Genomic DNA, 14,180 nt, shown 5'->3' with positions numbered 1-14,180 from the left:
GTTCCTCCTCTCTTTCCTTTTTTCTTTTAAATTTTTTATTTATTTATGATAGTCACACAGAGAGAGAGAGAGGCAGAGACACAGGCAGAGGGAGAAGCAGGCTCCATGCACCGGGAGCCCGACGTGGGAGTCGATCCCAGGTCTCCAGGATCACGCCCTGGGCCAAAGGCAGGCGCTAAACCGCTGCGCCACCCAGGGATCCCCCTCCTCTCTTTTCTACCTGTCCCTTATCTACCCCACCATCACTATCCAAATTCAGTTGTTCATATACACTTTGGAATAACACCTTAATTTATCTATATTCTCAAATTTATTCCATACATCTGATGCCAGGTTGACTTTATAAAGGATAATGCTGCACATTCACTTCCCTGAACTCAAGTGTTCTAGCTTGACTTTCCATAATCTGGCTTTAATCTACATTTCCAGTTTTGCTGTTTGCCATATGCATGTCACACATTTCCATCTGTCTGCCTCTACTATTCCCTTTGCAGACTTTTATCCCCATCTGAATCTTACCCATCTTTGAAAGTCCAAATGCCACTGCTTTTTTTTTTTTTTTTTCATAATTTCTTCCTTACAGTCTCACTCCTGTATTCCTGAAGAGCTGGGAGGAATGTCCCTTCCTCTGAATTTCCATGGTATTTTCTCTCTCTCTCTCTCTCTCTTTTTTTTTTTTTTTAGAATTTGAGTATTTTTTCTTCTTTCTTTTTTTTTTTTTTTTTTATTGAGTTCAGTTTGACAACATATAGTCTAACACCCAGTGCTCATCCCATCAAGTCCATGGTGTTTTATCTGAACTGCTCTGTTACTTGTCCTTTCTCTGTTTGTCTGTCTCCCTAAACTCAGCTACTCTGTTGAGGACTCAGAAGTAAAAGAAGTACTCTCATGCTGTAGGAGGAAAATATCTTATATGCACTAGCGTATCGCTTTACTTTCTCTAAGCTCTTAGGACTTTTTTCACGTGTTGTTTTGGTGGATTTGGAATTATGTGGAGCTTTTTTACCTCAGGATATTGGAAGTTTTGAGGGGAAAAGAGGATAATTACACTCTCGTGTTGGGAATTAGAAAAAAAAATTTATAAAGTTTTTATATTAAACAATCATTATAGAAATCATTATAGAAAACTTGTCATAAGTTAGCCATGCTTTTCTTGAGCTGTCAACATGAATCATAAAACAGTTTTGTATTTATTATGTTTTCTATGTATTGTAACTTGGAGGCTTTATCACAGATGTTAAATGAAAGCCAATTTTTAAAAGAATATTCTTTGTTTTTTTAGAGCAGTTTTAGGCTCATAACAAAAGTAAGTATTTTTCCCAAAGTGAATTTCAAAAGTAATTTAAGGAAATCTCCTCCCTCTTGAATATGCAAGGAGTTGGGTTTCAGTTTCATTTAAACTTAAGAGTGTTTGGGGTGCTTGGGCGGCTCAGTTGGGTAGGCATCTGACTCTTGATTTCAGCTCAGGTCATAATCTCAGGTTTGTGAGATTAAGCTCTGCATGGAGCTCCTTGCTGGGTATGGAGCCTGCTTAAGATTCCTTCTCTCTCAGGACTGATTGAGCGTCGTCTGCCTTCGGTCCAGCACATGATCCTGGAGTCCCGGGATTGGGTCCCATATCGGGCTTCCTGCATGGAGCCTGCTTCTCCTTTTGCCTATGTCTCTCTATCTCTCTGTCCCTCATGAATAAATAAATAAATCTTAAAAAAAAAATTCCTTCTCTCTCTCCCTCTCTCATAAAAAAGTGTGTGTGTGTGTAAAAATAAATACATATATATATTAAAAATTAGTAGTTTTTTTCTTGGTTTAATCTGATGGTGCATTAAGAGTCATACAGAGTGATTTGGGGGACCCACAGAAGAGTTAAACTGCAAAATTCAAAATTAGGAATACTGAAGTTACTAAACAACTATGTAGTTTCTATATAACATCACATAAATCAATGTAACAGTTTAAATGTTCAGGTTGTCAAGAATCAGAGTTAACTTCAAGTTTTAAGTTGTGAAATTTAGAGGTGAAATTGAGACGCCAATAATTTAAACTGGATGTGTTATCTCCCTCTAGACTTCACTTCTAATTAACAATGGACTGTGTGGCTAGTATTGTTTCTTTGCAAGATATATTTTTACTTAAATTCAGTGGTCAGTGATTTGATTTCCAAAACTTTGAATTCTTTTGTATTTTAAGGTAACCAGCTATACTTGGATGTTTTTAGGTTCAAGGTAAGGATCCATCTGTGGAAGTCACACAGGACCTCATTGATGAATCAGAAGAAGAACGATTTGAAGAAATACCTGAAACCAGTCATCTGATTGACCTACCCACATGTGAACTCAATAAACTTGAAGAGATTGCTGACTTAGTTACCTCAGTTCTCTCCTCACCTATCCGTAGGGAAAAGCTGGCTCTGGCCTTGGAAAATGAAGGCTATATTAAAAAACTACTGCAGCTGTTCCAAGCTTGTGAGAATCTAGAAAACACTGAAGGCTTACACCATTTGTATGAAATTATTAGAGGAATATTATTCCTAAATAAGGCAACTTTGTTTGAAGTAATGTTTTCTGATGAGTGTATCATGGATGTTGTGGGATGCCTTGAATATGACCCTGCTTTGGCTCAGCCAAAAAGGCATAGAGAATTTTTGACCAAAACTGCAAAGTTTAAGGAAGTTATACCAATAACAGACTCTGAACTAAGGCAAAAAATACATCAGACTTACAGGGTACAGTACATTCAGGACATCATTTTGCCTACGCCATCTGTTTTTGAAGAGAATTTTCTTTCCACTCTAACGTCTTTTATTTTCTTCAACAAAGTGGAGATAGTCAGCATGTTGCAGGTAAGTGAACAAAGGTGTTCTTTTTTTTTTTTTTTTTTTTTCAGTTATTTATCTCCTATAATAGTTTATGCTGGTGTTCATTCCTTTTTGGAAGATTTCTTTTGTTTATCTTAAATATACTGTCAAGCACAGAAAACAGGACTTTATCTCATGGGTATTTGAAGGAGAATCCTTTCTTAATGCAAACTTTTACATTTTTAAGTGTTCTCTGATGGAGCTTTTTTTTTTTTAACTTCATTTTTACATGCATTAAAAAATTATATATATGATACAAAATTGATCATTTTAACCATTTTAAGTATATAATTCATAACATTAAGTGCATTCACAGTGTTATGCAGCCATCACCACTATCCATTTCCAGAACTTTTTCATCATCCTGAACAAAAGCACCTATTTTAAGACTATCTTTTAGTTCATTTTATGAGCCCTAATTATCATTGGAGGTATATATAAGTATGTGTGTGTGTGCTTAAAGCTTCCCAAATAATTGAGATATGCAGCCAGGACTGAGAAACAGTCATTAATTTTCAGGAAATGATAATTAGATTATTTACTGTGTGAAGTTGGTTTTATTCTGTCTCCTTGAGTTGTAAAATAGAAGTTCATACTGTGTTTATTGTGTTAATCCTTTATACCCTAACAGTGTAGTAAAGATGATTTTGAAGATTTTTATTTACTATAACCGCCTATATATAACTATATATATCTGTAACTGCCTATATAACTGCCTTTGTTATGTCCATATCACTCATTAAGTTTTTTGAGCAGCCTCTGTATACATCATATAGTGGTTCTCAGGGTTTCTGAAACCGTTTTCAGAGAGATCTGTGAAGTTTTTCCTTTTCCAGCTTCTTGTCACTGTGAGGCCATATATCCTTCATATACTTCAACCAGAACAAGGTATCACAACAGATTGGACTATAAGAAGATAATGGAATATAGCTTTCTTCTATTAAGTCAAACATTATAGAGATTTGCAAAAATGTAAAAGCCGTTTTTTCTGAATTTATAATTTTTTTCTAAATTTATAAAATTTTCTCATAAAATATTTACATAGATTTATAATAGCTTAGTTTTAAAACAAATTAATGTTTTAAAATGTTTGTTTTTATTATAAATATTGATAAACATAATCCACATAATAAAAGCTCTTTGGAGTCCTCCATAATTTTTAAGAGTTCAAAGGGGGCCTGAGACCAAAAAGTTGAGAATCTTTTTCTTAGTGTTTAGCTATGTGATTCATTTTATGATGGCCTGATATCTGTAGCTTCTTAAGTGAGTATTAACCTGCTGTTGTAGGAGTTACATAAGCAAGCAAAAATGTAAGAATTCTATCTGGACCAAAATGAGTTAGTCAAAGGTACATAACTCCTAGCCTGAATCAGGTTAATTGAGAAATTAAAAGAAAGCACTTACTATGGTCTCTGGCTCCTGGTATGTACTCTTAATATACGTTGAGATTCTCTTAAGTTTGTTTGGGGCATAAGAGTTTGGTTAATCTGAACTTTTTTTTTTTTAAGATTTTATTTATTTATTAATGAGAGACCCAGAGAGAGAGAGAGAGAGGCAGAGGCAGAGGCAGAGGGAGAAGCAGGCTCCATACAGGGAACCTGATGTGGGACTCTATCCCGGGACTCCAGGATCACACCCTGGGCTGAAGGGAGGCACTCAACCACTGAGCCACCGAGGCGTCCCAACCCTGAACTTTCTAACTACAAATCAAAATCCCATGTGCCCAGAATTAAGAAATCTAAGTATGTTTTAAAAATTAATTTTCGGGATCCCTGGGTGGCGCAGCGGTTTGGCGCCTGCCTTTGGCCCAGGGCGCGATCCTGGAGACCCGGGATCGAATCCCACATCGGGCTCCCGGTGCATGGAGCCTGCTTCTCCCTCTGCCTGTGTCTCTGCCTCTCTCTCTCTCTCTGTGACTGTCATGAATAAATAAATAAAATCTTTAAAAAAAAAAAAAATTAATTTTCTAAAAGCCAATAAAGTGAGTTATTTTGCATAGACAGCTACAGATAAGATCTTTTTCAGAACAAAATTTCACTTCCTTCACTAGAAATGGTAGAGGACAGGTATCTCAAATTTAACATATAACATATATTTCCACTATTCCATAAATGAGAGTTGAGCTAAAAACCCATTAAAATCAGAAGTTTAGTTCTTTTTTGACTTATTTTGTGGATTTCAGCCCTAAAGAAAGACATTTCTAACCTTTATCCCAGTTATTAATATATTAAATATTCCAATGCCTTTAAGAAAACAACTGTTTACAATAATATAATGCTTCATTTTGTTTTAGAGGTTTTTGGACTTCATCTAGGATTTAACATATTAAATTTTACTAGATTTGGCCTATTCTAGTTTGTGTCTATGTTTTACTTTGGGTTCATAACTTTAAACTACTTAGAAATTTGTCCTGTGGTTTATTATACATGGTAGGAGTGACAAAAACCTGATTGTGTAGGAAACCTAGATTCTAAATCCATCTTTGTTACTAGCCAGCCTCAGGAAAGTCCACTCTTTGGGCATTAGTCTCTTGAAATTTAGAATTGGACTAGGCAATGTATGTAATCTTTTAAAGCCTAGTCTAATTCTAAATTTCTGCATTTACATGACTCTAATAATGGTGAATGGGTTCTGGGTTTGGGATGGTTTTTGTTGTTGTTTTTAAAGTCAATTCTGCATCGGACATGGTCTCAAACTCCACTCTAAGATCAAGAGTTGCATGCTCTACTGACTGAGCAAGCCAGGCACCCCTGGGTTTTTGGATTTTGAATGTGTCCTGTTTTTACATTACTACAAGGAAAAGTTTGACTCAGACTTTTTAAAAGTAGTCCCCTTTTCCCCTCATAAGGTTTTTTGCGTAATTCAGAGAAGCAGCCATACACAATTTGTCTTAAAATAATTGTTTTATTAAAAATAAAGGATTTTAAAACTAAATGAAAAAGCAAAACTAAATTTATCTAAAAATACTAGTTTAATTACTTGGAGAACCAGGTATTTGGAGGGAAACATTACAACTATATGATAGGCTTTAAGTTGTCAATTAAATTTTTTTTTTAAGATTTTTATTTAGAATGCTCACAAGCAGGGCTGGGTGTAGGAAGAGCAGAGGGAGAGGGAGAAGCAGATTCCCCACTGAGCAGGGAGCCTGACCCAGAGCTCAGTCCCAGGACCTGAAGACCACAATCTGAGTCAAAGGCAAAAATGCTTCACCAACTGAAGCCACCCAGGCATCCCAATTAACTGGTTTTTTTTAATGTACACTGGAACAGAATGCTTTTATAGAGTATTATCAAGAATAAGGAAATCAGAAAAAAAGTATATGTGTATAGTAGGAATTAGGAAATATTCTCATAGCGGGGTATATAATCCTTGAAATTGCCTCCCTAATACATTATGCAGTTCTAGCTGTCAGCACACAAATAATCATGGAAGAGATTGCATTTATCAAAGAAATGGAATTGTTTTCCTACGAAAGTATTCTCAAAAAAGTTAAAAATCTTTAGATAAGAAAGGGAGTTTAATCTGGGAGAGATGGAAGAAGAAAAAAAATTATAAAAGGTTTAAGTGGAGGTAAATGCATATTCACCAAAACCTAAAATATTGAGATGAAAAGTACTTAGAAAAAGTGATTTGAGAAATGATTATAAGATTGTATATGCAGGGGATCCCTGGGTGGCTCAGCAGATTAGCCACCTGCCTTTGGCCCAGGACGTGATCTTGGAGTCCCACATCGGGCTCCCTGCATGGAGCCTACTTCTCCCTCTGCCTGTGTCTCTGCCTCTCTCTCTGTGTCTCTCATGAATAAATAAATAAAATCTTTAAAAAAAAAAAAAAAAGATTGTATATGCAGTTGAACTCTCTCAGAAACAGATGGTTCAGGCCATGGTGTATAAGGGCCAGAAGTCAACAAAAAAACAAAAAAGACCATTCTGAGTCAGACTAATGAACGGAGTTGGCTCTCAGTGGTTGAGTAACACTGATGAATGATTATTGGGAGAGTATGTTATGTCATCTGTGATTCTAGTGATTTTTACTCGTTTATATATAATGAGTTTATCTCTTTTAGACTTTAGACACACTAGTTTATATTAAAAATAAGGTTATACAGTATGTACTATACTTTTGTCCTTGTAAATAGTGCTTAGAGAAACTAACACATATGCCCTTTAATACCTCAGAGTCATCAGTGTGAAAAGCAGTTATTGTAGTGTTTTATCATTTAGTTGTATCCTTGGAAACTATAAGAAAATGTAAGCCTGTACCCCAAATGGCCCTAGATAATTTTATTTCGTGAGTTCTTGTGTTTTAAAAAGCTTTGCAGGGACACCTGGATGGCTTAGCAGTTGAGCATCTGCCTTCCACTCAGGTTGTGATCCCATGGTCCTGGGATCGAGTTCCGCATCGGGCTCCTTGCAGGGAGCCTGCTTCTCCCTCTGCTCTGCCTCTCTCTCTCTCTCTCTCTCTCTCTCTCTCTCTCATGAATAAATAAATCTTAAAAAAAAAAAAACAAAAAAAACTTTGCAGTCTTACCGCTGCCAGAATTCAGTCTCCTTTTACTGCTGTTCCTATGCCATATATTTGTGATTCTCATTTTTCTAATCTGTGGCAGACTGACCATGAGATCTTCAAACTTGCTTGAATTACATTTAAATTAAAAGTAAATAAATAGACCCTGAGCAGGAGTTGCAGAGCATCTCAGTTAAAATATATGAGTTTTCATGCATGACTTCTAGACTATAACTGGTTATTTTTTGTTTTCCAAAGAGTTCTTTATATCTCAAGTTTCTGATTAAATAAGGCAAATGCATGTATAACTAACATTAAATGGTGTAGTCAGGATTTGAAAATTATAACATGAATATACCCTGGAATTTTTAGGTTTCATGATGAAACTATTAGATTTTCAGCTATTTTTATTATAATTTGTGTAAATTATACAAATGTGTGTAAGTGTATACTCTTGTTAGACTGTTTCATAGTAATTATTTCTTCCCATGTAGGAAGATGAGAAGTTTTTGTCTGAAGTTTTTGCACAATTAACGGATGAGGCTACAGATGATGATAAACGGCGTGAATTGGTAAGTTATTTATTCTTGAAGTTCAGACCTTTAAAGAGAACTTACTGTTGGGATACACAGCTTTTCACATTGAATTTGTTAAGAATTTTTTATAAATATGAGATGAAATTTACATATTTATGCTACATGATTATTCTCAAAGTTTCTCAAACTTCCTGTATATTTACAAATTTTTAAAAGTATTTTGATGTGTTTCCCACCCCCACCCCCCAACTACCCCCAAATGAGGGGATTTGTGTGTGTCACAAATCCTGAAATTAGATGTGAGGTTTATGTTTGGACAGAACTACAAATTCATACGTTTTTATGGTTATAGGTACATTATAAAACAGCTTTTTTTTTTTTTTTTTTTTTTTTTTTAGAAAAAGTAAGGACAGTGCTTCTTGAAGAAATGAATAAGTAATTTGGTTCTTGGAAGTGTTTTTTTTTTCTTTTGAATGTGTGTATATTTTCTGAAGAATAAGCCATGCTTTGGAGGAAGAATATAGTAATGCTGTTTATCAGCAGTTTGTCTTTTTTTTTTTTTGTCATTTTTTTTTAAACATTATAATCAGATACTGGGTTTAAAAAAGTAATGAAAGACTGCTGACTTAAAGTCAGCCAAGTCATCCTGGTGTAATTAATAGTCTACTCAGTTTTCTCATTTATAAAATTAGTTCTTTAAACTGGGGATTGTCTAATGTCCTTTCCAATTCTTAAATATGGGACTGTCCTTTTGAGAACTTCCTGAGAACCCAGCCAGTATTTGTTATATAGCATATTTCTGTGAAAATACCTTCTCTAATTCAAAATACATGCCTTACGTGACATTCTTACAACTAAATCATAAGAGCACTATTGATGGTCTTCTCACCCTGGGACTGCACATATAACATGTGTACCATACTGTCTTTGGAGAGGTCGTTGTTTGAAAATGATGCAAAGCTGACTTATTGGGATGCTAGTTTTTCATGTGTCCTTTAACGTAGGCGTTAGGAGCCGGGTATGCCCTGGAAAATCAAGGTCCTTGAGAAGGAGGCGGGACTCTGGGAGGCAGCACGTTAAAGGTGCCCCAAGTTTGCTCTTACGCGTGTCAATTTCTCACTATACTTTCTGATATTACAGGTTAATTTTTTCAAGGAATTTTGTGCATTTTCTCAGACATTGCAGCCTCAAAACAGGGATGCATTTTTCAAAACTTTGGCAAAGTTGGGAATTCTTCCTGCCCTTGAAATTGTAATGGTAATTATACAGTTTCTTTTCATGTTTGAAGTTGTGAATTTATAGTTTTATATTATGTATGTGAAAATATTTATTTTAGTAATGCATATTGAGTTATTAAGTTGTGATTCATTTGATAGTGAATTATTACAAGTGTGTTTTCAGTCTTAATATTTTTATTAACTGAAATTTGTAATATTAATATGTAAGTACTTGCATATAATACGCCTTCAAGTGAATAAAAATCCACATGCTTTTTCAAGATTATTATATCTTCTGTAACAATATTATGTTTCATAGAAACTATTAAAATATCTTTCCTTTTTAGACCAGTGAGTACAGTGAGGACAGCCTGGACAAAGGGAGCTCATGCTGCGATGTGGGTTAGGGTGGTGGTCCTCATACATTTGCTTATATGATTTTTATCCATTGGTATTATATGAAAAATTAAAACTGAAAAATTTTAAAAATATTTATTAATTCATTGAAAAATAATAAAACATGTTGACATAAATAATATAACTTCTGTGAAAAAATAATTTGCCAGAAGCAAAAAAAAAATTTAGTGAGAAGATTGGTGGTGTTTCACATTTTTTTTTTTTAAGATTTTATTTATTTATTCATGAGAGACAGAGAGAGGGAGAGACACAGGCAGAGGGAGAAGCAGGCTCCACGCAGGGAGCCTGATGCAGGACTCGATCCCGGGACTCCAGCATCACACCCTGAGCCAAAGGCAGGCGCCTAACCGCTGAGCCACCCAGGCGTCCCTAGTTTCACCTTTTTTTTTTTTTTTGCCAATCCCTTCAACATTTGGTGTAATATAAGACAGCTAGATTCTCATAGCAACTTCTACATTTAGTTTGTTGTGATATCACATGTCTTGTAGCCTCTGGAAAACCCCATTATACTTTTGATACACTGAGAGTGAAAAGGGCCAATGAGGCCCTAGTATTATTTATTATTATGAAGCAAAAGAAAAGGGTGTTGGACACCTCCCCAAAATTCCATGGACCACACCTTGAGAATTGCTGAGTTAGGGATGTTTTCAGAATCACTTGGAGATTTTATGACTTATGAGTCATGTATCTTTTATCTATTAAAGAGAGAAAAGCATTCAAGATCACCACTTTAGAAAACTAAGCTGTGAACAAAGAGTGAAAATATCCAGAGTGCTTTCAAAAGCATCCTCTGTTAGGAGAGTCATAAGGAAGACAATCAGTTATTAAGAAGTAACTGGCAAATCCAAGACCAAAGACAGATTCTGGAAAATTTTGAAGTCTTTAACTAGATAACATCATTCATATTTTGCATATATGTAAATAAAAATTTTTTTACAGCATTTGTAAAGTATAATAGTATAATCCTGTGCTGATTCTTACATTTAAATTCTCTGAATCTTTATCTTTGTTTTGATAAAAAACTGGCAGAAACCAATGCTGCTTAAAAGCTTTTTAATATTCATAAAAGAAAAGGAAGAAAAGATTTCAGTACAATGTCTAAATCCAAAAAGTTGATGTGCATAGATTTGGGAAGGGGAACACAGCACAATTTTTGTTAACAGTCTCTAACCTAATTTTCCTTTTACTAGGGCATGGATGATTTGCAAGTCAGATCAGCAGCTACAGATATATTTTCTTATCTAGTAGAGTTTAGTCCATCCATGGTCCGAGAATTTGTAATGCAAGAAGCCCAGCAGAGTGATGATGTAAGTAATAATGCTCTGATTCTATATGAATTACCTGTAATGTTTGCATACTATTGAGGAAAAAAGGTATAACTACAATCTTAATCTTGAATGAAGCAAAATAGGTTTCTGACAAGTTGTGACTTCAGCAAGCCCAGAATATGTGGCATTTGATTTGTTTATTGTAAAAAAAAAAAAAAAGTATTCAAACTTGTATTGAGATAGATTATAATAGAATCAAATTTTTCAAAGAAGTTCAAGTGCTAATGATATGTAATTTCAAGCCTGTAAGTCAGGCACTTCTAGTATAACTAACAAGTTGCTTTCACTTGTTCAAATTTGTATTTTTTTCCCAGTGTGAATAGATGTTTAAGAATGAGACCAATGTGTTTTCTCACTACAGAAATACTTAAAACTTTACCCTTATACTGTTTTAAAAATAAAATGAATATATAGCTGGAATTTAAAATACCCCTTTATCAAATATATTTTAGTGTTAAATAGAAAATAAATGTATGTTCCTACTTAAAGAAGATTTTGATTTCTGTTGTTAATTTGATCCTTCTTATGAGTTACTATTGAATTAAACCACAGTTGTTTTATATGTTTTGTGTTTAATCTCTTAATGTCTTCTTAGATTTTTGCATTTTTTGTTAGGGTTTTTTTTTTTTTTTTTTTTTAAGCAATTTTATTTCAGAATCAGTTTGAGCTAATGCTATAGTTTTAGGCAATAGAAAAGAAGTAGAAGAAATCTTATGTTAAGTATATTTCAGGGTAGCCCGGGTGGCTCAGCGGTTTAGAGCCGCCTTCAGCCCAAGTCATGATCCTGGAGACCCAGGATCGAATGCCACATCAGGCTCCCTGCATGGGGCCTGCTTCTCCCTCTGCTTGTGTCTCTGGCTCTCTCTCTCTCTGTCTCTGTGTGTTCTCATGAATAAATAAATAAAATCTAAAAAATAAAAAAATAAAATAAAATTTTAAAAAAAGTATATTTTAAGTTTTTTTTAAAAAAGCCAAATAATGCTAAATCTGACTTGAAAGAAATAAATATCTAGCTTATTAATCAGTTTATAATCTTTGTTGGTGTGTATATCTTTGTGTCATCCTTTACAGTAGGTAACTTCGAATTTAATACTCTTAGTTGCTGCATTCTCAGTGATGTGTGTGATTAAGGGCATTCGTTATTATATCTTTTCAGACCGTGAAAATAGTAAGCTGCTAATAACTTTTAGAATTAACTCTGAAAGTTTTTATTTCTATTTTCACTAAAAATATTTTCTTGTTCATTTAATTGACAGGTAAGACTTAGAGAATACCTTACTGATTTTTAACAATGGAAAGTCCCTTTCTCAGTTTTTCTTTTTTCTTATAATCATAGTCTTCAAAGTCTTTCATTTCCCCCAAATTTTCTGAGATTTAGCAGTTTAACAATTTAAAATTTTTGTTGCCTCAAAATAAATGAGTTAGCCCACAATTTCTTTTTTTTTTTTTTTTTTCTTTCTTCAAAATTAAGTTATTCTACATGGTAAATTCTATGTTGAGTTCCTGGTAACCTTTAGAAAGAAAATACTTTCCTGTGTATTTATTTGGTGGGCAGTTGACATTTTGATCCCCTTTTAAATAAAGTAAATTCACAGCATTCAAACTTTCCTTTCCAGTATTATGGAGCAGATTTGGTTTTAAGAACTTGGATTACATATTAAAATACGTGTTGAGCAAGAGGAATTATTAACATATTTTACTATAGTTGTTATTTCTATCCAAGCTAGAAGGATAGATTTAGCCATAATTGTCTTTTTGTTATGCCACTGATTTCACTTATTTTTATGCTAGTGTCCTTTGAAACATTTAGTAAAGCTTACTGTGAAATCTGACTGGATAAGTAATGCATCTATTACTGAACCACTTATTTTGGCAGGTATTTTCACTGTATTTCTCACTTGAGATTGAACTCCTTTTAATTATTTAAGAAATAATAATAGCATTGGAGTTATTTTTTTAAGAGTCCTTATTTTGTAAAGTTTTATACTAAATACTTAACAAATTATATATGCTAAAGTTACTTTTAAATAATAATGAAGATGAAATTTGCAATAATAAAGTTTAAAAAAGGCATAAGCTAATCTCTGTGGGTTAACTGTTTGATAGTTTGCTTTGAACATGTTTCTTAAAATTGCATCCATTTTTGACTTCTTATTCTGAAGTGATTTTAAATTTACAGAAAAGTTAAAATAATAGTACAAAGAACTCCCATGTATACTTCACCCAGATTCCCCAGTTGTTAATATTTTATCTCTAATTTGCTTTATCATCCTCTCTTTGCTTATATTTGTATGTACACATTTATACACAGACATAATTATTTTTGTTCTCAGTCATGGAAGAATAAGGTATAGAAAATATGACACAGTGCCTTTTAACCTGTATCTACTTTAGTGTTTTCTGTTATAATTATCAATATCAAGAAGTTAGTATTTTTACAGTCCTAATATCTAACTGTAGTCCTAACTAAAATTTTGTCAGTTGTCCCAGTAATGTTCTTTTTAACCAAGACAAAACTGAAAACTTTGAGGTCCAGTATCCAACAATCTGGATTTATTTCATGGTTCCTCATGATTTGATTTAGGTTATTTCTTTGTGTCAGGAGTGGTATAGAAGTAATGTTTCATTCATTGCATCACATCAAGAAATTCCCTCAACTTTAAAAAATGAACTTAAAGGGTTTTTTGTTTAGATTGTTTTGCTATTTCACAGACTTTAAGGAGCTGGACCGTTAAATTCTGTAGAATTTGAAGAGCTGTGTTTGCTTTCTTCTGACATGGCAGATGGATTAAAAGAAGTATTATATTTGTAGCCTTCATTCATGTTGCTATGAAACAAATTTCATGTGCATTTTTAAAAATAATTCTTACATTTACATATAAAAAACAAAAATGTTTCCACAGCATCCATCAGTTTTTAATCTGCTACTTCAGAATAATGTTCCTGCTCCTGACGTTCTTTCTTTTTCCTCTTATTTACTATATTCATGGAATCTAAGACATGTGGATGCTAATATTTTCTTGATCTTACAGGAAAGCGTTAGTGGAAAATTTTCATTTGACTTTGTCATGCTTGTGACTTGTCTGATAATGACTGTGTAATGCCATAGATTGTAAAATGTATCTCAATATCAAGAAGTTAAAAGTTTTAAGAAATCTTAGAAACAATGGAATAAAGTATGTTCTTTATCTTTCCCAGTCAGAAAATAGAGTTGCCAGATGATAACCTGGATAATCTCTGAATTCCATGTGTAGGAACCCAGAACTTCCCCTCTGTTGGCTAATTATTTTTTGCGGTATTGCAAAATTTTTAAACCCACAGA

At 33.7% G+C, this 14,180-nt stretch overlaps 1 protein-coding gene across 2 annotated transcripts in view; it reads left to right on the top strand.

The window, feature by feature from the left end:
- PPP4R3B (protein phosphatase 4 regulatory subunit 3B) overlaps positions 1-14,180 on the top strand; it is a 62,881-nt gene that overhangs the window by 17,150 nt on the left and 31,551 nt on the right. For both annotated transcript variants that reach the window (XM_025467530.3, XM_025467521.3), the window contains exons 4-7: positions 2,216-2,839; positions 7,855-7,932; positions 9,037-9,153; positions 10,721-10,837. In XM_025467530.3, coding sequence (XP_025323315.1) covers positions 2,216-2,839; positions 7,855-7,932; positions 9,037-9,153; positions 10,721-10,837 — 936 coding nt within the window. The remainder of the gene's footprint in view (positions 1-2,215; positions 2,840-7,854; positions 7,933-9,036; positions 9,154-10,720; positions 10,838-14,180) is intronic.

This window comes from Canis lupus, chromosome 10, assembly GCF_003254725.2.
Source record: "Canis lupus dingo isolate Sandy chromosome 10, ASM325472v2, whole genome shotgun sequence".
Taxonomy (NCBI): Eukaryota; Metazoa; Chordata; class Mammalia; order Carnivora; family Canidae; genus Canis; species Canis lupus.
The sequence above is the reverse complement of the archived record's forward strand: the minus strand, read 5'-3'. Positions and strand labels throughout refer to the sequence as shown.